This window comes from Puma concolor, chromosome B1, assembly GCF_028749965.1.
Source record: "Puma concolor isolate L17-30 chromosome B1, mPumCon1.1.hap2, whole genome shotgun sequence".
Taxonomy (NCBI): domain Eukaryota; kingdom Metazoa; phylum Chordata; class Mammalia; order Carnivora; family Felidae; genus Puma; species Puma concolor.
The window spans coordinates 54,790,560-54,813,628 of NC_141670.1; the positions used below are offsets into that span (position 1 = coordinate 54,790,560).

The following is a 23,069-nucleotide window of genomic DNA, read 5'->3' on the forward strand; positions in this document are numbered from 1 at the left end:
AGGAAACGTCAAAAGTCGGGCAGTCCGCAGCTCTGGCTGCTACAGCTTGAGGCGAGCTGAGTCCAGAGGAATCCTGTGCTGCTTCCGATATCCTCACTGCTGTCACCACTATCGGCGTGAACAAGTGAAGTTTGAACCGGCTTCTCCATGGCCCGGGCACAGGTTCCCGGCTGAGCCATTTTCTTTGTGACTAAAAAAAGCCCCCGCCCAGAGACCGATTCGTCGCGGCGGCGGTGGGGATCGCAGGTCGTTCAGGTACAAGCATCAGCCTAGATATGTCAGAGCTCTTGCCTCTCTTCTTTGCATACCCTTACTTTTCTTCTCGGAAATAGACAACGGGTGCTTGCCAGTTGGCAGAAACTTGCCAACCAGCGAGACTTTGGGACCAATAGCTGTGCAGAGCATTTAGAGTGACAGCTGTGATGGCTTATTAAAATGTGGAATCTGTATCAGGAGGCGGGAGTAGGTGTGTTCCTTGTGTTTCTAGGCCACTGGAGTGTAGGTGAACTTGGGACCCCAGGTGATGACCGGCCTCATTATGAAATAAAGGCAAGAAATGGCAAGGAATCCTTTTTCTAGCCCAAGTGTTGCTTTTCAAACAGTGGTTTCTTGATGCATAGGTACCATTTTCGGTTCTTTACTTACTTTTCAGTAATAAGAATGCAAACACTTTTTAGTTAAGGTTATGATGGATTTGCCAGTTGCTTCAGCAGTCAAACTTGTATTATAAATCTGGCATATTTTTAATCTATCTCTTGTTTGTGACTGGGGTCTACTCACTTACGGTGAGCGTTCCAATGAAATATTATTAGGTGAAAATACATAAATTAATTCCAATCCTCAATGAAGTTTTTTGTTTTTATTTTTAGGATCTGTATGTATTAGTAATTTAATAACTGAGTCTACTTATTTTTTAAAAATTGAATTTTTATTTTCTTGGATCCTAGATGTTTCTCTCCAATACAATATATCATGATCTTTATTACTGCAAAGTGAAGCTAATTTGTGTTTTTCATTTGAGCTTTCCTTTCAATATTTGGAGTTTGGCAACCGTATTTATGAGATAGGAGGTTTTTAAACCCCCCAAGAAAATGGTTTACAAAAGTGAGCAGATCTGAGAATGAAGAAAAAAATTTATTCTGTTTTTCAAGTTGAGTAAGAAACTTGCCATTTTTATTCACTTTAACTTGATATTTTGTCTGATGAGATACTGTATTAGTTATCCATTGCTGAGTGACAAATTACTCAAATTCAGCAGCTTAAAACCACAAACATTGATTATCTCACAGTTTTTGTGGGTCAGAAACTTGGTTACAGCTTGGTGGAGAGCCTCTGACTCAAGGTCTTTCATGAGTTTGTAGTCAGGCTATAGGTGGGGACTGGTCTTATCTGAAAGCTTCTCTCAGGGGTAGAAGGATCCGCTTCCACGCTTCCACCTGCACTCACATGGTTGTTTACAGACCTAGGTTCTCCACCACATAGAGAGTACAATAGAGAGTACCCAAGACTGTCAGTAGTCTTTTATAACCTGATCTCTGAAGTGGTATTTCATCACCGTTGCCACATTGTAATAGAAGTGACTCAGTAAATCCAACCAAAAGTCAATGTAGAGAGGAATATATAAGGGCACCAGTTCCAGGATGCAAGGGTCTTTGGGGGCTATCCTCAAGACTGCCTAACACAGACGCCTGGCTGATAACTTTTAAGAGTTAATGGATGGGCGGGGAGTGGGGTGCCTGGGTGGGTCAGTCGGTTAAGCTTCTTCTGACTTTGGCTCAGGTCCTGATCTCGAGGTTTGTGAGTTGGAGCCCCAGGTTAGGCTCCGGGCTGGCTCAGAGCCTGGAGCCTACTTCAGATTCTGTCTCTCACCCTCTCTGCCCCTCTCCTGCTTGTGTTCTGTCTGTCTGTCTCTCTCTCAAAAGTAAATAAACATTAAAAATGTAAGCGTTAATAGATGGAAATAACTGAGCAAAAATGCATCCAAGTGAAATGCAGTCAGAGAAGGAGAGATGTCAACTTGTAAAGCAATAAATTTGGGCAAGCATTACCTCTCTGAAAAAAGTTGGGCTTTTGTTTGTTTTTTGTCTTTTTGTCCTTCTAATTATCTGAAGAGGGGCCTACTATTTTTCTTGGGAAATTCTGCCTGAGGAACAATGTGTGTGAGAGGAATGTTTGTACTTTTAGGGTCTACATGAGCAGAGCATATCACAACTGGAGATTGTGTAATCTTTACCCAATTACCATCTTATATAGTTGAAACCATATCAAAATACATGTGAGCAAAGATAGCTCTCAAGGATTTGGAAAGAAGTTAGGAAAAGCTAGAGGTGTGCTTTTCTAGTATAGAAAGAACGCAAGTCAGTGGCCCTCTTTATGATGGTGGAAGATCAAGTAAGGATGGGAGAGGTGAATCTGAGGATAGAAGTGTACTTTGCAGGTCTGTTTTTCAGCATTATTAGGTGGCAGGTTCTTCCTATCAGCATTTCCTGGCTGTGCACCACCAGCACAGATTTTATCAATGAATCGCATAAGCTTATTAGGAATTAAAGGTGCAGGCTTTCAGGGTTTGTGGTGACACTCTGTCGGCTGTGATCTGCTGTAAAAGTGCCTGTGCTCCTTCCAGGTTTGAAAGATGTTGTAAATCCTTACCCGCTGGTAAAGTGTAATTCAGGTTTATCTTCTATACCTTAAGTGTTTCACAGTAGCCTAAATGTGTCAATTCTCAAATTACAAGTTTGGCTTTTAAAATTTTTTTTTTCAACGTTTTTATTTATTTTTGGGACAGAGAGACAGAGCATGAACGGGGGAGGGGCAGAGAGAGAGGGAGACACAGAATCGGAAACAGGCTCCAGGCTCTGAGCCATCAGCCCAGAGCCCAACGCAGGGCTCAAACCCACGGACCGCGAGATCGTGACCTGGATGAAGTCGGACGCTTAACCGACTGCGCCACCCAGGCGCCCCACAAGTTTGGCTTTTAAATTGGGATTCTCTGTCAGGCTAGTATTTCATTTGTAGTAGGTCACAGCCAGTTAACTAATGTGATTTTGGGCCCTTAGATATATGCAAAATTTTAAACAGACGCTTGAGAAAATAATACAGTTGAAACACTTCCACCCACAAAATACCCTATAGTAATAACTGCTAAATAAGCTGAAACAGGCATTATAATTTCTTGTATGTGATCAATTTAATAGGGATTTTTTTATGTGTTTACTGTGCTTTTGTATAGGTTAAAAGATAGTCATTTTCCTTACTTCACAGTGTAAAATAAAACCATTGAGTCACCAAGAGATTATCTTTGATCACAGTGCATTGAAATTACTGAAACGTCTGGTTTTATAGTTCAGTACTTAACCAAATTGTGTACAACTGTCTTTTTTCTGTATTTTGATTCAAATTTGGAAACTGAGGCTAATCCCTTGGCTGGCCTGTGATAATGCATCAAAATCATTAATACTGAAGTCTGAAATACATCTAACTCATACTGCTTTTTCATTGAATTACTTAATAATTTTAAAACAACTTTAATGGAGGGGCGCCTGGGTGGCGCAGTCGGTTAAGCGTCCGACTTCAACCAGGTCACGATCTCACGGTCCGTGAGTTCGAGCCCCGCGTCGGGCTCTGGGCTGATGGCTCAGAGCCTGGAGCCTGTTTCCGATTCTGTGTCTCCCTCTCTCTCTGCCCCTCGCCCGTTCATGCTCTGTCTCTCTCTGTCCCAAAAATAAATAAAACGTTGAAAAAAAAAAAAAACAACCTTAATGGAATATAGCTACTTCCAGAAATTTCTATTCCTTATTTGTTTTTTCCTCATCACTTTGTTTTTCTGACAAATTTATCGACATAGATTCTATAATAAAATTAAAACATCTTGGCTTGAATAATTTACATCGTACTTGTGGCACATACTTTAGTGACAGAGATGAAAAAAGATTTGTGGTTTCAGGTGTAGGCATTAGGTTTAGGGAGTTTAGCTCTGTGTTCATGTGTTTGTCAGGAATAGATTCCATGAGATTTCATAAGCTCTTTGAATGAAGAAACAAGATTTTAGTTAGTGAGCCGTATTAGGAGAAACCCTATCTGCCCATACTGGGTAGTGATTTGTAGAAGTCATGAACACAGGGGAAAAGAATGGAAAGAACAGATGCTTAGACACACACACTCTCTATCACCTCTTCATTTTATTTTATTTTTTAGGATTTTTTTCTCCTTGTCAGAGAAAAAATTTTTTTTCTCATCTCTATGTCTCAGAATCATAGAATTTTATAGCTAAAAGAGACCTTAGGGATCGATCATCAGGTTCAAAACTCTTGTTTTACAGGTGAGGAAACTGAGACCTCGAATTTAAGTGACTTTCCCAATACAGCTAATAAAGAGAAGGAGCCCACATAAATCTATATTTTCTGTCTGTCTCTTTTCATTACTGGATATTTTCTCACCTCATTTCTGTCTTTCCTTGTATTCTGGCTGCCCTCAACATTTTAATTTCTTGTTTTGTTTGTCTAAAGGCAATTCAGTGAGAATTAGTTTTTGTTTTGTTATTTTAATTCCTCAACTGTCATAGCAATGGACATTTTGGTCCGTGGGCACAGAGCATGGTGTGCCCCAAGGAGGTGGGTTGAGATATGCTGCTATGGCAGTTGCTGATTTTCAGTGGGCTTGAGTAAATAGTGCGGTTAAGTAAGAACCAGCGTAATGAACAATAATGCTGATGAGGAGTGTAATAATTCTTTTTGTTTAAAAGTTAAAACAGGTGAGGTATGATAAATGTATTTTATTTAAAGGTTAAAATAAAACAGTGGAACATTTCTTACAAAACAAGCCAAAGAAATTAAATAAAGCTAAAATTCTCAGCTTTTTTTGGTCACATTCAAATGACACATTTTAATTTTTAGATTTGTTTAGATGCCGTTTGGTGGCCCTCATTATAGAATCAAATTAAAGAACTGGAAAAAAGCTTCAGAAACCAAAGTGATATTGTAAATCTTTTTGAATTAAAAAAAAAAAAAAAACTACAAATGGTGTGCCTTTTAGTAACAAAAACTGCTCTTGCAGACCAGATCTTTAAATTTAATGAGTGTGGGTTTTTTTTTTTTTTTTTTTTAATGTGTTTAACGTACCTTGTGACCTCTTAATACCTAGCTATTTCCCTTTTCTTAGAAAGACCTCCTTGTGGACCTACCCTTCTTTCCCTCAATCGTTGCCATTCAGTTTTAGGGATGTGATTTTGGTTATCACATTTTTTTTTCTTCTCTTTTTTTTCTTTTCTTTTTTTAAACTTCTCCACCCAGTGTGTTCTGAACTACTTTGGTGGTCCATTCTTTTGGAAGTGGAGAAATAAATGCTGGGCTGCCACTTGATTCTAAATGTCTTAGAGAAAATATTTTCTCACAGAATTTCTGATGTTCTCATGCCATTGAGTAGTATCACATGATATCATTGAAGGATAAATGATAACATAATCAGAAAACCTAAAATAATCAAATTAGATAGTTGTTACTATCTAATTGAAGAATACTGAAAATTTCTAAGAAGATAAAAGTGAATTTCCTCATCTTTAAGTCATAATAAGATTAACATTTTCGGACTAACTTTTCTGGTATACATTTTATATCTTTATCTGAGATAGGAAATCTCTCATTTCTGAATTCCACTATTCAGATGTTTAGGAATTATTGAAGAAAACTAACTTTCTATAGTGAGTTATTTTAATGAGATTATTTATATGTCAATCATCACAAACCAGTGATTCACAGTGTTTTCTCAGGAAGAAATTTATGGAATTGGTTTGCTTCAAACCAAAGTATTTAAAGAAGTAGGCTTTTTTGATGCCTCCAGACTCATTTCTGTTTTTCCCATCTCCCACCGTGTATTTTCTACCTAAATGGTATGTAAGCCATTCTTTATTACGTGGAGTCATCTTCACAGCATGTGGAATGTTTACTGCCATGGAATTACTAAACGTACTAATTCATTTACCTTTTTCTTATAGAATAGTATTTCATTTGATGTTTGTTACATAGGGATGTTTTGATTAAAGCTGCTTAACATTTTACAGATAAGCTGTATATTAGATATAGCAACAGCTATTACTAAAATAAATTAATCTTACTTTTTCTGGAAATACTCTTTTGAAAAGAGAACAAGACATTACAAATACAGTCAAGAATACTGTCTGTTTTAGAAATGTAGCCATCTACTAGACTAGAAAAGTATTACGGTTCTCATACCCTTTAATAAGTTGGTGACTAATATAGTTGATGATTAATTTATTCTGGCTTCTTGGTGGAAGTGCCATTGTGCTCTGTTTTGACTGAAACTGTATTTCACTTGGTAAAAATGAGAAAATTACATCTAAAATCATGTCAGAAAAGTATTGCTGTTTCTGCAATCTTTGCATTAGAAAAAGGTCAGGATCTACATACTGCTTTACCAATTAAAAGATGCTTTTATGTCATATATATATGTATATACATATATATATATCTGTCACATCAATTAAGACTTAAAGCAATCCTGTAAAATAGACAGGAGTGATTTCCCGTATTTTATAGGAAACAGAAGCTCACAAACCTTGTTTGAAATATCTAAGGTCATACGACATATGGCATAATTGGAGCTGTAACTTTAAATTCACTTTCCATTGTAACAGTGTCAAGAAAACTTACACATTTCTCTCAGGCAGACATCATATAGCCTACATTCTCCAATCTCAGCATAATAAAACTAGAAATAAAGTTTAAAACCCAAAGAGGCCTAAACACTTATTTTTTTTAAATAAGCTTTTCCAAATAACCCATCAATACATAATAAAAGTATGTATTATTATTAATGTCACCATTATTATTTTATTTTATTTTATTTTATTTTATTTTATTTTATTTTATTTTATTTATTTCTTATTATTTTTTTTTAACGTTTATTTATTCTTGGGACAGAGAGAGACAGAGCATGAACGGGCGAGGGGCAGAGAGAGAGGGAGACACAGAATCGGAAACAGGCTCCAGGCTCTGAGCCATCAGCCCAGAGCCCGACGCGGGGCTCGAACTCACGGACCGCGAGATCGTGACCTGGTTGAAGTCGGACGCTTAACCGACTGCGCCACCCAGGCGCCCCACCATTATTATTTTAATAGAAACAAGGATTTTTAAGAATATAAGAGATGTAGGGGCACCTGGGTGGCTCAGTTGGTTGAGCGTCCAACTTCGGCTCAGGTCATGATCTCATGGCTCATGAGTTAGAGCCCCAATGTCAGGCTCTGTACTGACAACTTGGAGCCTGGAGCCTGCTTCAGATTCTGTGTCTCCCTCTCTCTCTCTCTGCCACCTCCCACTCACTCACTCACTCTCTCTCTCAAAAATAAATGAAAATATTTTTAAAAATTTTTTAAATGTTAAAAAAAGAATATAAGAGGTTTAAACAAAACTTACTCTGACTTTTAAAATCATAGTATTTGATACTTATTATTAAAATCTTCTTAGTAAATTATCAGTATTTCTATATATTAGAAATAAGCTTATTTGAAGCAATCCGAAATAGTTTATGTACTTTGATTTTTAATAAGTAATTATACCAGTTTTCTCTTTAATGTATTTTGCATTTCCATATTTATTAGATCAAAGAGGAGACACACAAATACCAGTTCTTTAGCATTTATACCTTTGCCCAATTATTATTTTTTTTATTTTTTTAATGTTTATTTACTTTTGAGAGAGACAGAGCATGAGCAGGGGGAGGGGCAGAGAGACAGGGAGATATAGAATCCAAAGCAGGCTCCAGGCGCCAAGCTCTCAGAAGCAGAGAGACCAACACGGGGATCGAACCCACAAACCGCAAGATCATGACCTGAGCCGAAGCAGGACGCTTAACTGACTGGGCCACCCAGGTTCCACTTCTCAATTATGTTCTATCCAATTATTGATGCATCCTATGTAAATAGAACATAGGATTTATATCTTTCAGGATTTGTATTCCTTGATCATGTCTTCTTTTGACCCATATAGGAAGTTCCATGAAGTCAGAGATGATTCATAGGTTATAGATTTTTAATGATTAGTTGAATTTCCCGAAATTTAACATAGTTACTATTTGTCAAATGATGCTACACTTGCTGTGTCCTTTGTCATTCTCTTTAGAGCAGGCATTAGAGTTTCTCTCTGATTCTTTTTTTAAACCAGTTTACTGCTTTATCATTCACATATCAAAATTCACCCATTGTAAGTGTACAATTTTACCCTCCCCCTTTTCTGAGGTGATTGTGGATGCACGTGCAGTTGCAGGAAGTATACAGAGAGATCTTTTGTACACCTTGGCAGGTTTCCATGGATGGGGACATTTTGCAAAACTGTAATCCAGTATCACAACCCAGACGTTGATATGAATACAGTCTGTCAATCTTATTCATATAACCCCAGTTTTATTTTCGCTCCCATGTGTAAATAGGTATATGAAACTATTCACAGGTTCGACTATCCAGCACCACAGCCAAGATACTGAACAGTTCAAGCACCACAGGGATTCCTCATGCTGCCCTTTTATGGTTAGACCCACTCCCTCCTGGGTAATGATATATTGAATGTGTCACCATCTGCTTACATGCCATTTGTTATATCCTCTTTGGCAAAATATCTGTTGCTTCTTTTTAAATTGAATTTTTTTTATTGTTTTGGGAGTTGTTTATGTATTCTAGATAGTGGTCCTTTGTCAGAATGTAGTTTTCAAATATTTTCTCTCAGTCTCTACACAGCTTGTGTTTTCATCTTCTTTACGTAGGGCTTCACAGAGCAAGAGTTCTTGATGATAGAGATATACTTTATCAGTTTTTACTCTTACAGAGTTTTACTCTTATGGATCATCCTTTTGATGTCAAGTATGAGAACTCTGCCTAGTCCCAGATCCTTAAGATTTCCTTCTATGAATTTTTCTAAAAGTTTTACAATTGTACACTTTACATTTAAGTCTGTGATCCAATTTGAGTTAATTTTTAAAAGATACGTGAAGTTTAAGTCAAGGTTCATCTAATTCAGTTTTTTATCATTGCATGCCACTCATCCATTTGTTCACTCAAAATATTTACTGAGCACTTTATAGGGATAAGGCACTGTATTTGGTACTGGATTTATCCATGTAGCCTATTGATTGGAATCAATTCCTCGTCTTAGTACTTAAACTCAGTTCTTACTTTGCATGGTACCATTGTAACTGAAATGTGCATATTAGAGCTTTTCACAGTCCCATGGTCACTGTTAATAGTTAGCACAATGTTGTACAAAGCAAGGACTGCCTATATACAGGCCTACCTCGGAGATATTGAGGGTTTGGCTCTGGACCACAATAAACTGAATACCACAATAAAGCAAATCAAAGGAATTTTTTTTGTTTCTCAATGCATATAAAAGTTATGTTTATACTGTACTGTAGTCTATTACAGTGTGCAATAGTATTATGTCTAAAAAATGTGCACACCTTAGCTACAAGATATTTTATTGCTAAAAGATGCTAACCATCATGTGAGCTTTCAGTGACTCATATTCACTGATCACAGATCACCACAACAAATACGATAATGAAAAAGTTTGAAGTGTTGCAAGAATTGCTAAAATGTGACACAAAGTGCACAAATGCTGGCGGGGCGGGGGGGGGGGGGGTGGAAATGGCGTTGATGCACTTGCTTGATGCAGGTTTGCATCAGTCCTTCAATCTGTAGAAAACTAAGTATCTGCCAAGTGCAGTGAAATAGAGCATGATAAAACAAGGTATGTATACATTTTTAAATATTTATTTCTTTTACTATATATATGATAAATGTGAAAAAAAGCACAGTGTAATAGGTTGTTCCAAAGGTATTGTCTTAACGAACATGTTTGAATAAATATTAGTATTCCGTAATTAAGAAATATGCTTAAAAATATGAATCTCAACAATTGTAACATTAATTTTAAAGATCTAATGAATTACCATGCTATTCACAAAGTACTTTAAAATTTAAATTACTGGTGATTGCTGATGTTCTAGAGATCTATAGTAGAAATTTCCTCTTATTAATTGACAGATTTATTTTGTCATGCTACCGGAAGTGACTTTGACATGTTGAATCTTCCTATGGAGTCTTGAAGTTTTCATTTCTAGAAACATTGATGATGATTAAAGATGATGGTAGTGCTTAACTGCCAAAAAAGTATCTCTGTTATCACTGACTGATGATACGTACTTGGCCTTAATTGTCAAACTTTGTTTTTATATATAGTGTTTCAATCTAAGCAAAGTTAGAATCTTTTTCTTACTTTATATATTCACCTAGCAAAGGTAAATGGCATCTCTCCCAATTTCTCAGATCCTAAATTAATGAAATTCAGAAGCAGGACTATAACTACTCACTAATTAAATCCAAAATAATCAGGTTAATTTGAAATGGAAAAAGCAACGCATGATTATCATTTAAAGAAGTTTGAAAGATGGCCACGAAACTACCTGTTACTCTGAATTAGGTTCTTTAAATGTTAGCCCCTGTAAGTCCCATGGGATAAGAATTATCCATTATCTTACTGATGAGGAAAATGAGGACCGCAGTCTATAGGTGAATCAGATTCTGTGTTGGAGTTTTAACCAGATCTGTTTTCTCATCAAAGCCTATGAGAAAAGCCGCAGCCGGAAACAACAATGGAGGTAATAAGCAGTAACAGGAAAAAGAGATGAGAGCCAGCGCCGGAGAAACAGATGGTAGATTGCCTTTGCCATCTGTGGCCTCTAACGGTTCTGGGCATAAGGTTTGGTGGTTGAGAATAAAAGCTTTGGACTCACCTAGACCTAAGCTTGAATCCTAAATTTTACATTTGCCAGCTATGAGATCTTGGGCAAAGATGTTTAACCTCTCTGGGTCATAGTTCCTCAGCTACAAAATTAGAATAATAATCTCTACCTGTTGTGGTTGTTGTGAGGATTAAAATGAGGTAACATATACACGCTTTAACAGAGTATTTAGCATAGAGAAAGTACTAAATGAATGTTTTATGGTATAAAAACAATATTATGTTTAATATTTATATTATTGAATATTATCCACATAATGTTATGTACAGAAGGAGAGAACACAGCCATGAATGCCAAGTCTTAAAGATGAACACAAAAAGAGTTAAAAGGGGCGTTTCTTTCTACTTTCTTTCAAACATTTTCTCCATCCTTTAAAATAAAACTTGTTGTCAAAAATGGCACATCCGTTTTGATGTTTTCCTTCACAGGAGTCTCCTACTATTGTTAATCCATAATGCTGGGCATTTATCTCCTGATTAATGGTTTTCAGTCTGTATGACAGTAAACTCTAGAGTAGTAATTTTAAACCGAGTGCATATCAAACCAAGAGTTTTTTTCAAATTCACATGCCTGGATTCCACACCAAATTTCTGTTTACGGGGATAGACGTTACTATTTTTCTGAACCATCTGAGACTAGGTTACATATGGGATGCCTGAAGTGTGTTTCCAAAGAACAATAATATACTGTGACAGAGCCACTGCACAGTTATCAAATTCAGGAACTTTAACAGTGATATGATATTTGATCCAATCTTTAGTCCATGTGTTTAGTCTTTCAGTTATCCGAATAATGTTCCTGAACTGTTCCTCAGCCTTTCTTTAACTTCATAGCATTTTTGAAGAGAAAAGTCCTATCATTTTAGAGACTCCATTTGGTTTCCTCTGATAGTCCTTATGGTTAGCTGCAGTTTATACATACATTTTTGTCAGGAATACTGCACAATTGATTCTGTGTCCTTCTCAGAGTATTGGGGCCAGAGGCACATGATATAATTTGTCTCCTGTTGATAAATGTTAATTTTGGTCATTTGGTTATATACTGTCTTCATAATTTTTTTTTGTAATTTAGGAGTCATATGTGAGGAATCCTGGGAAACACTATAAATATTCCATTCTTTATCAAATTCCAGATACAGCATCCACTCATAATCTTTGCCAGAATTATTTTTCCTAAGATGCTTGTGAGATGATCCTTCTAATACCCCTGTATTCCTTTTATCTTTATAACATTTTTCTGTAAAGAAGAGCTTTTTATCTCCTTTATTTATATGTTTATTTATTATCAATGTAAACACATGGATTCTTTTTGTTATGTGATGGATTATAATCCATTAGTGTACTTATTTTTATTTGGATGCTCAAATTTTCATATGGGTTGGCCAATAGGAGCTTTTTCACATCCGCTCCTAATATTTTTTTTGATATTATTCCATTGCATTTGTTTTGTGTTGATTATATTCAAGCTCACTGGACATTCATAATCTGCATTTAAGAAACACTGCTTTAGGATTTTCTGGGTAGCCCTTGAGGATGTCCCAAGTGGACTGGAAAGGTTAAAGTTGGGAGAAAGATGTACCCTTCTGCCATATTTATACAATGCAGAACTTCAGTGGGTTCCTTCTGTAAGCCAACTCTCAAATATGTAATATGTAGAGTTTATGATTTTATTTATTAGATCAAGATTAAAATTAACTTTTAACTCTTGTTGAAGAGTCACTGGGTAAAATAAGGAAAATAAGCCAAGTGGTCATTGTGGAAATGCTTCAGCATTTGAATATGATTCAATGATTAATGATTGAATGTTAGATCTTTGAGACAATAAAAAGTTGATTTGTAGATGTATGCACCTATATAAAGTTGGTGGCCCTTGCTTTGGGATGATTGGTTTGATAGCCATTATGTTGGGCTGCTTCTAAATGTTACAAGGGGAATCTTTTCTCTAGGGTTCAGTTTCTTTAGAAGAAATACTTCTTCATTTAACCCGGATAAGGGAAAGGGGTTGGAGTAGATGCCTAATCATTCAAGACACTTGTTGCATGCGTGTTGAAGGATAGCTTTTGTTGTCTGTTGTTCCATTTTACTTCTTAATAAGATTGTTAAGGGGCTAATTTTTGTCAATATTGTGTAAGGAAGGAAACAGTGACCCAGCGATCCTTTGATTTTTGTTCCTCATTTTACTCTGAATTAATTCCTTACTTATGCTGTGCTTTGGGCCCTCAAAAGCCTTTTGAAGATTCTGCAGGATAGATAAGCTTCTGTTTAACCCCATGCACTATTCCATACTATCTTTCTCCTTCCTCTTCATGGCTTCACTAGTAACCACTACTCCTTCCAATGTCATGTTACAGAAATCTGTTCAAATGTTTCGTTCGCTCAACAGCCTGTTTTCCTTCTCTTTCAGGTTTTTAAGTTTCTCTTTTTTATTTCCTCTCATTTTAATAGGAAGGAAAAGTGATAAATGTATGTATTCATGCTTAAACTTTTAACAAGATGCTAGGAATTGACCATAAAAGATTTTTCCAAAAATGAGTTAGAACATTCTTTCTTTTATCTACTATCCAATTGATATCTCACAAACCATGTTAATGAGATGACACCCTACCATATATATTTATCCTGCTCCTGGCTTAAAACCTGTTTCTGAAACCATATTAGTATGCATCAAAATAGTGTTAGAGTTGAGAATACTAAAATCAAGCAATGTAATACCAAAAAAGCTTTTTTTGGAAGGAAAAGCAACATATGTACATAATAACCCTGGATGTAACATGCCTAAAATGTTGTCAGGTAGAGGTGAAACAGATGATTTAGAGGTGATAGTGGCTATTTTCTCTATAAATGGACCTTTGGCTAAGCAAGAAGTTTTATTCATGCTTATTGCTCAATATTTATCAAAGACTATTTTTGAAAAATGCTGGAATCTTCCTAAAGTAATGTTAATTTCCATTTATTTTATTCCAACTACTGTGCCACGGTAGCATAGGACTTTAGGAACACAAAGTTAAATTTGAAGTGTAAGATAATAAACAAAAATAGGAAATTCTTATGCATGCAATTAAATTAATAAAATGGTTGACTCTTTAAGCTAATGTGACATATTTATCCACAGTACCACTGAGTGTTCAAAGCGGCTAAGGTTGGTTACCCATCCCATAACCAGTAGTGCCAGGCTTCTGAGTTTTCTGTCCACCCGAGACATTTGCATGTACATGAACTCATGTACATGAGTTCATCTGCAAATAGTGGAGAATTGAACATAAATCTTTGGCCCTTACTTGAAAACTGTATGTAATAGCTCTGAGATGTAAGGAGCATTACTTGACCACTGTATTAAAATAATCAAGATTAATTAAATTGATAGCGATGTTTGCATAATTTCAGGAAAAATGAGATTCTTGAGTAATATCCATTTGCATGTTTGGCCATTGCTTCATTTGAGAGTCTTCATCCAATTTAAAAAGGAGTTCTGGGATTTATTTTATCTTGCATTGACCATTTTCTATAAAATGTAAATTCACACTTACTAAATAGTATCTAAATCTCTGCTTTTAAGTGTCAATTTTATTATCATTCTGAAAATTAAGACACTATAGCATCTGATTTACCTTGATTTTTTTTCCTATAATTTTTTCTCTTTTCTAAAAGGAAGAACTTCAATTTTGAATTCTTGTATGGAATTTTTATCAGTATAATTTCTCCTGTAACCTATATAATTATGGCATTTTTATTTCCATCAGATGTTAAATAATGAAGCACTGTTTCTACCTTTGGAGACCAAGAGAAAATATCTTTGGTTTCATTTTGAAGGTCCTTAGAAAAAATCTTCTAAGTCTCCTGAACATGATAAACTTTAAAGAAAATAAATTCAAATCTGGAGGAAAAGGCATGGGACCTCTTCAACAGTATTACAGTCAATTTCCTAACTTGCAGATTTTGTATTTGTGATTTCTCCTACTCGCTAAAATTTATTTTTTGATCCCCCAAATCAGGACTCCTGGCACTGTCACAGTCATTCTCAGACAGGTACAGACCTGTAGAAAATTTGCATCTGTGAGGTACTGTTCCCAGCTAAGGTTAAATTAAGGCAATGCTCTGCTTTCTTGTTGTAGCTCTGATATTATAAACAAGTGTCCTTTTTGTGATCTGTATAGTGGCACATTTGTACGTTTTTGTCCTTTTGTGTTGATGATTTCACTGTTGAAAATGCCCCCCATAATTGCTACTCACGTGCTGGGTAGTGTTCCTAACTGTAAAAAGGCTGTGATGGTGCTTTATAGAGAAAATGCCTGTGTTAGATGAGCTCTGATCAGGTTTGGTGAGTTCAATCTTAGTGAATCAACAATGTATATTAAAAAGATGTCTTTAAACAGAAACATGCATAAAGCAAGATTATGTATTCATCAGTTGGCAAAAATGCAGCCAGAGGCTGTAGTAACCTAACGGCATATATCTGCTAGGAACAATGGTTTAGTATTTGCTAATTCACTGTATGCAGTGACTTTATCCCACCAAACTACCACAAATTACAAGAATTGACCATATTTCTTTTATTTGTGCATAGAATAGACTAACTATGCTCTTAAGAGTACTGTTTCCTAGGAGTAAGTATCTATATTTCTCAACCTGTTTTGAGAGAATAAAATTATCAGCAGTAATTTCATCACAAAATCTATATTTATACCCAAACTATTTATTTCAAATACACAGACTTCTTTGGTGGTTATTTTTTTTCAATTTTAAACTCTTTGTATATTCAGTGATTCCACTGTGCAGCTTGATGTTTCTTAGACTGAATTGGCACAAATGACAGAGTATTCTATCTTTTATGATGCTGTTTTTAAATTGTGAAAATCTTTATACTAACATTTATGAAAACTTTAAGACAAATCTGAATATTTTGTACTTTGAAGTCAGTCCAGATAACTATTTTCAGGAATTTGACATCTTGTAAGACCCCAGCATGAAACTGTCATATTTTATATCTCTTTTAGCACCAAATGTTGACAGATTACTAGTAATAACACAAGGACCTGTTTCAGGCCTTGTTAGTGGCACTATCATAAGGCATGCCGAGGTTTGAAATTGTTTAGTGGACACAACACAGTCTTTGTTTTTCAGGTTTGGGTTTACTTGGTTGGTTGGTTGGTTGGTTGGTTGGTTGGTTGGTTTGGTCATCAATATAAACAACTGCATTTATGAGGGAAAGAATAACCATGGCCGAAATATGAAGTAACTAAAAGAGATGAAGAATAGTGTGCATCAGCATGAACAAATGAGTTTATTAAGCAGGCATAACATCTGGACAATTGAAGTGCCACTAAATAAGTTTTGCCAAAGTGCTCATCAATTTCACTTTATGAAAATCTTTTCACAACAAACTGATAGCTGATATTTTCTTGATTATTAGGTGTGGAATGAACTTTATAAGCATTATCTCATTCAATACAATGATCTTTTGAACTATAGATATTACTATTATGTAATATGCAAATGATCACATACATATAAAGAAGCTAAAGCTTAGAATAGTCAAGTATATTCCCCCAAGGTCCTCTGTAAGTAATAACTAGTGGAGTCCAGATTTTAAACTCAGGTCTGTTCAGTTTCAGAGTCCACAACATTGTGTTCCCTCCATGACTCAGTTCACAGCTTCTGCAATGGATATCGTGTTGTTTTGAGAGTTTTAGCACTGACAGTCCACCCACATTCCACATCTCTATTATCCTAAGGAAGATGGGGAATGGAGACGGAACTCTAGAAACACCCTTTCCTTTCTCCAAAGCATAAATTTATGATATGAATCTTCCCCAAGTGGTTTATCATTTTATGTTCTTTCCCAGTATCAAGAACTGCCCCTAAAAGAAAGGGACATTCCAAGAGGGCAATTTGTGTCATTATTCAGTAGGAGAATAGAAAATGCAGTTTCCTTTGTCTGAATTATGCTTATATGAGCCTCAAATTTCCACCCCCAACCCAAGAGCCAGCTGCTAGCTTTACCTCTTTCTACCTGCCGGATGCTTTCTGAATCACATTATCCAGTGCTCAATTTAAGCGATCCCCATTAAAGTCCAGAGCCTAGGGAAATCACCCTGATTCTGTGTTCCCTAGCAACATCCCTGAGACTAACAACAGCTGCTTAACAGCTGCTTAACCAGAAAGATGCTATAGGGAAAATACACAGAAATTGGTATTAAATGCCTTAAATCTTGAGATTTCAAACATTGTAGTTACCATGTTGTATTATTTGTTTAGTGGTACAAAAGCAAAAGAGAAAAATAAATATAAGTAATCATCAGAAAGGATAAGATATGCTAAATGACCTTGGCAGGCAACATGATTTTAGATATTTTCTTGCTAAGATAAACAGAAATAGCCGTGATGGAAATAAAATACCTTTCTTTATGATTTTGAATCATTTTGAAACATTTGAACATTTTGAAATGTTATGGTTGTCAAAATTAAGTTATGCTTACGTTGTTGTATGGCATGGCGTACTTAAACATTAACCAAAATTAAAATTCCTTACAAATTTTGTCGATATTCTTTATTTTTCTGTGTTAATCATATTTATTCTCTGTAGTTTGCCTTTTCCAGAATGTCAAATTATTGGAATCGTACATTATGTAGCCTTTTCAGATCATTTTCTTCCACTTAGTGATATGCATTTAAGTTTCCTCCCTGTCTTTTTATGGCTTCATAGTTCATTTCTTTTAGTCCTAAACATTTCAGTGTATGGATGTACCACAGTTTATGCACTCACCTTGGTTGCTTACAAGTTTTGATAATTGTGAGTACAGATGTTATAGACATTTGTGTGAAGGTTTTTATGTGTACATAAATTTTCAACATATTTGGGTGAATACCAAGGATCACAAATGCTGGGTCATATGGTAAAAGCATGTTTTGTAAGAAACTGCCAAAGTGTCCCATTTTGCATTCCCACATCTTTGCCTGCATTTGGTGTTGTCAGTGTTTTGGATTTCAAGTATTCTAAATATGTATGGTATTTACTATCTCATTGTTTTGGTTTGAGATTGTAGAATAACATGTGGAGTGTCTTTTTATATGCTTATTTGCTATCTATATATCTTTTTTTTGGTGAGGTATCTGTTGAGATTTTTTGCAAATTTTTACATGGGCTGTTTTCTTATTGTTGACTTTAAAGTTCTTTGTATACCAGTACTTTGTTAGATAAGTGTTTTGTAAATATTTTCTGCAGCTCTGGAGCTTGTCTGTTCAATCTCTTAAGAGCCTATATAAAAAATACAAATTTGGGGTGCGTGGATGACTCGGTTGGGTGTCCGACTTCGGCTCAGGTCATGGTCTTGCGGTTTGTGGGTTCAAGCCCCGCATCGGGCTCTGTACTGACGGCGGAGCCTGGAGCCTGCTTTGGACTCTGTGTCTCCTTCTCTCTCTGCCCCTCCCCAACATGTGCTCTGTCTATGTCTCTCAAAAAATAAGTAAATGTAAAAAAAAAAAAAAAAATTAAAAAAATACAAATTTAATTATTATATTCTAATCACCAACCATTATTGTCGTATGTGTTATGGGGATAAAAGATTATTTCTTGTGGTTTCTTTGTAAATAAATCTCCCCACGTTTGAAAATTATTAATATGTTCCTTCTCTTTGTACCCCTCATTCCTTTATACCTTAAGCTGTTGGGGTTGCAAGCAGTCAACTGTAAGGAGGAAGAGTGAAAAATTATCCTGGACTACTTTTCTGTTTTGATCAATGAGTAACCTATTACAATGTTCATTGTCTAAATAATAGCCAATAACTCAGTAAACATAAATGTGGATCATGCCTCTTTAAATCCTGAAAAAATATCTTTGACATTCTTTGAAATTCTATTCAATTTCAAATTCCTAAGAATTTTCAAAATTTCTATTCACCCATGGTGTTTTTCTTTCTTTCTTTTTCTGTTAATTCTCATTGTAAACAGCTCATTAAAACTATTTTAAGGTTACATGATGCTATGAAAGTTACTTTAATGACTTTATATGAAAAAGTTTTTTCTCCCAATTTTTAAATTGCAAGCACATACATATATATTAGCAGTCAACTTGGGTTTGTAAAACAAGAATATTTTGGAAAAGAGATCATGGAATATCTGTGTTAGTTAAAAGCTCTTCCTGATTTCATTTTTCTCAATAAACTTATTAGCCTGGGAGAAGTTACTTATTTTAAAGCCAAGATCAAATAGGAAGCCTAGGCCCGTAGTTTCCTAATATTTGTATAGCGGCAGTCCAATATTTCTAACAGATAAATGTAGAGCCGCTCTGGTTTGGAGGTCAAGTGAAGGTAGAGGAGGCCCGGGGCACATCTTCTTCTTCTCCTACCTTTTTCCAGGTGCCTCTGAGGAATCCATGGGTCTGTCTGGAGAAGAACTGGAAAATCAGTTTAAATTCTGATTTTTATTTAAAGAAACAACAAAACCAAATAGTCATTACTAAGCTATTTATCACGGAGTTCTAGGTGTCTAATTTATAAGGTTTCTGAATTAGACTTCAGGGCCTATGTTACATTTTATTACAGTCTACAACTTAAGTGTAGACTGGCAAGAATTAAAGGAAAAGCCTGTTTCACAGCTGTTATGCATCTGGGAGTTTGGTTAAAAGGGGCTAGCTTAGCTTAGCCCGAGTTGTGATAAAAAGCAGGGTCTAGAGGCCTTTTAACTAAAGTCCTGTGCTCTGATCAGAGCTGCATTTAATACTGGCCCATAAGTCCACATAATTATAATTTGTAAGAGTCTTTAGGACATCAGTAACTTTTAAATCTCACCATGTGAAAAATGATTATGTCACCTGTGGACTTTAAAAGCAGCTAGCAAACTGGGATAAAGGTGATTTGATATCAAATCAAATATTTCTGCAACTTTCTCTGTCGAAGTTTTGTACTCAGGAGGTTCCAGCTCTTCTTTGTAATCTACTACTCCTTTTAACATGCTTTAATGAGGAAGGTTAATTCTGGTAAATTAGTGCTTCGGGTCAGAGTTAACCTTCTTAATACATTCTGGCTTTCTCCCAGGCTTGCAGATGGGTCAGGGGCTGTGGAGAGTGGCCAGAAACCAGCAGCTACAGCACGAAGGTTACAGTGAGCAAGGCTACCTCAGCAGAGAGCAGAGCAGGAGGATGGCTGCCAGCAGCATTTCTAACACCAGTCATCGGAAACAGGTCCAAGGAGGCATCGATATATATCACCTCTTGAAGGCACGGAAATCTAAAGAACAGGAAGGATTCATTAATTTGGAAATGTTGCCCCCCGAGCTAAGCTTTACCATCTTGTCCTACCTGAATGCGACTGACCTCTGCTTAGCTTCATGTGTTTGGCAGGACCTTGCAAATGATGAACTTCTCTGGCAAGGGTGAGTTCAACCTGACACATTTGATTCAGGCATCTCTAAACACAACCGTGCTTGCATGTTCTCTTTGTAATGGATGTATATGCATTATGAAGTATTTCTTTTAAACCCGGTTTGTAGTTTGGCCCTTTATTAAAATCTGGAAAGACATGGAGTTACCATCACAGTCAGGTTTGGTAGTGGGAAAAGGACAGTTTAAAAGAAAATTTTACAGTTAGAAGTAACCAGTCAGGAGGTGGCAGTTATTGTAAATCAGAAATGACCAGTTTAATCTAAAAATACAAGCTGTTGGGGTGCCCGACTGGCTCAGTCAGTAGCGCATGCCCCGCGTCGGGCTCTGTGCTGACAGCTCGGAGCCTGGAGCCTGCTTCAGAATCTGTGTCTCCCTCTCTCTGCCCCTCCCCTGCTCATGCTCTGTCTCTCTCACTCTCAAAAAGAAACACAAAAAAATTTCTTTTAAAGAAAAAAACCCCATGGGTAAATAGAAATTTTGAAAATCTCGGGGTTGTAAGTGGATGTAGAGATTACCTTAAAAATTAAAAAATCTAAAACTTACAAATTAAGTGAGAATTTATAATCCAAAATTTAGAGTGTTTACGTCCCTGGTATAGTTTGTGCTTCCCGTATGAAGATTGTGTGTTTACTTATTTATGTATTTCCTCTATCATAGGTGCTCATTAACATGAACTTTAAATGTTTCATCTACTTTTTATTTTTTCTAACCAATATTTCATCAATGAAGTAGTCAGATAGTAGAAGGCAAGGAGATAATCTCCTTGCTGAAGTGAGGGTAGATGATAGAAATTATAGCAGTGATTATATCAGTTTAAATTTAACCTATAAATTTAAGAATGTTTGGAGTAGAATCTGTTTTATGGAACCGACATTACTCCTTACATAGCATCATATACTTGGGTGTGAAAATGTTACCAAACCTAAAAGAATCATTGGCTATTGAGCTTTCTAGCATTCTTTACTAAGGTTCATTTAAGTCTCATTCTTTTCTTTTTTTCTTTTTTTAAGTCTCATTTTTTTAATGGGACTTTAATTATGTAAAACATATCTGAAAGCAAAGGTCTTTTTGTGACTATAAATAATTTCTAAATGAAAACGAAAATCTAATGAGAGAATTAATAAATTATCCAAATAGTCAAACTTTAATAAAAAGGCATTACCAACAATGGCATTTCTAATTGAGGCTTTCTCATGCTACAAAATTACAGTATTATATAATTTCTCAGCCTCTACATAGATAAAAATCATCAGCATCATCTTATTCTCTCATCGTCGTGTTATAGTTTAGGTACTGTGGACGTAAGAGGAAATTCTATTAATTTGTAGTGTTTAAATTATAGTTACTAATTCCCTAACTGGCAAAAGAACAAATAAAAATACTTTAAAACTGGCTCATTATTTATTTAAAATTTCTTTTCTGCATTTTAGTATTCCTAGCAAGCTTAATTTGTAATTCTGTATATGAACTTTGAAAAAAAGAAAAGCTTATTTCTAAGCTGATCTGAATTCAATCAGAATGTATTCTTCATCTGGGATTTAAATCTGGTGTTCTTTTCTGGAAGAAGTGCTTCCTTTATTCTTACCACATTGTTATGCCTGTTTTTATGACACTTGGATTTTTGTTTCTTAGTGATAAATTGCTTCAATTTTAAATTAAAGGCTACCTTAATTTTATTTTAACTTTGGATGTGTGGAATACTTAATATTGAAAGGTTCTGTTACATAGCTCAGTAGTAAAGGTCAAAAGCTAGAGGATTAAAGAAGCTGCTAAAATATTGATAATCTTCTGAAGTTCCTAAATTCACTATTTTAGAATCAGTGACTACATTTGGTTGCTAAAAATAATGCAAGGATATAAATGACCTATTAAGAAGTTATTCTCATATTAAATTGCATATTTTACCCACTATCCTCACAATTTTGATGTTACAGGTTGAAACAGTAACTTTGTCTTTTTAACTTGTACATTATATGTGTGTGACAAGAAGTTTGAGCCAAAAATCAATTGAATGTCAGAAAATGAAAGTATTTTAATGTCTGTTACTAAAAGTAGGTGTTTTTGAGCACACAAAATCTGATAATTTTGAGATAGTCATTAAAAGTGCACTAAAATAGAATTTCAGTATTCTGTGTGTCTCTAGAGTAATGCACTTAGATTTCATGATCTATGGCATATATCCAGAATGTCTGGGCATTGTAATTATATAAAACTTTAGCTTTAAAATAACTAGTAGCTAATCTTTGCACAGAGTTGGACACAACTATCCCAGTCCTCAAAAATAGTGTGTTTTGAGATGAACTATTTGCATTTTAGGTTTCAGAGAATTTTTAAACAATCATGTGTTATTGTGATAGTAAAGAAATAGTATTTTGAAGCAGGATCTTAAGCAGCTAAGCTTAATGACACACACAACTATGTCTGTTCTGAAGCTATAGCATTATAATTTCTATGTTTAGTTTGCCTGCTGTCACTATATGTATTGTTAAAAAAAAAAAAAAAAAAAAAAGGTTCTCTCCCTACCTAGCAATCTTTACCCCCACACAATTTTACTTTGTAACGGAGACATAGCAACTTAATCCTGTTTAGTTGTTTTGATTAAGATTGCTAACTCTGGAGTAAAACTCCTTGGATTCAAATCAACTTTTTAATCTCTTACTGTGTCTGTGTTTCTTTATCTTTAAAACCAACATCAGGGGCGCCTGGGTGGCGCAGTCGGTTAAGCGTCCGACTTCAGCCAGGTCAGGATCTCGCGGTCCGTGAGTTCGAGCCCCGCGTCAGGCTCTGGGCTGATGGCTCGGAGCCTGGAGCCTGTTTCCGATTCTGTGTCTCCCTCTCTCTCTGCCCCTCCCCTGTTCATGCTCTGTCTCTCTCTGTCCCAAAAA

At 35.7% G+C, this 23,069-nt stretch overlaps 1 protein-coding gene across 1 annotated transcript in view; it reads left to right on the top strand.

The window, feature by feature from the left end:
• Positions 1-3: 3 nt before the first annotated feature.
• Positions 4-23,069, top strand: part of FBXO8 (F-box protein 8) — a 45,658-nt gene continuing 22,592 nt past the window's right edge. Inside the window, exons 1-2 of the mRNA XM_025921892.2 lie at positions 4-255; positions 19,838-20,174. Coding sequence (XP_025777677.1) covers positions 19,846-20,174 — 329 coding nt within the window. The 5' untranslated portion in view covers positions 4-255; positions 19,838-19,845. The remainder of the gene's footprint in view (positions 256-19,837; positions 20,175-23,069) is intronic.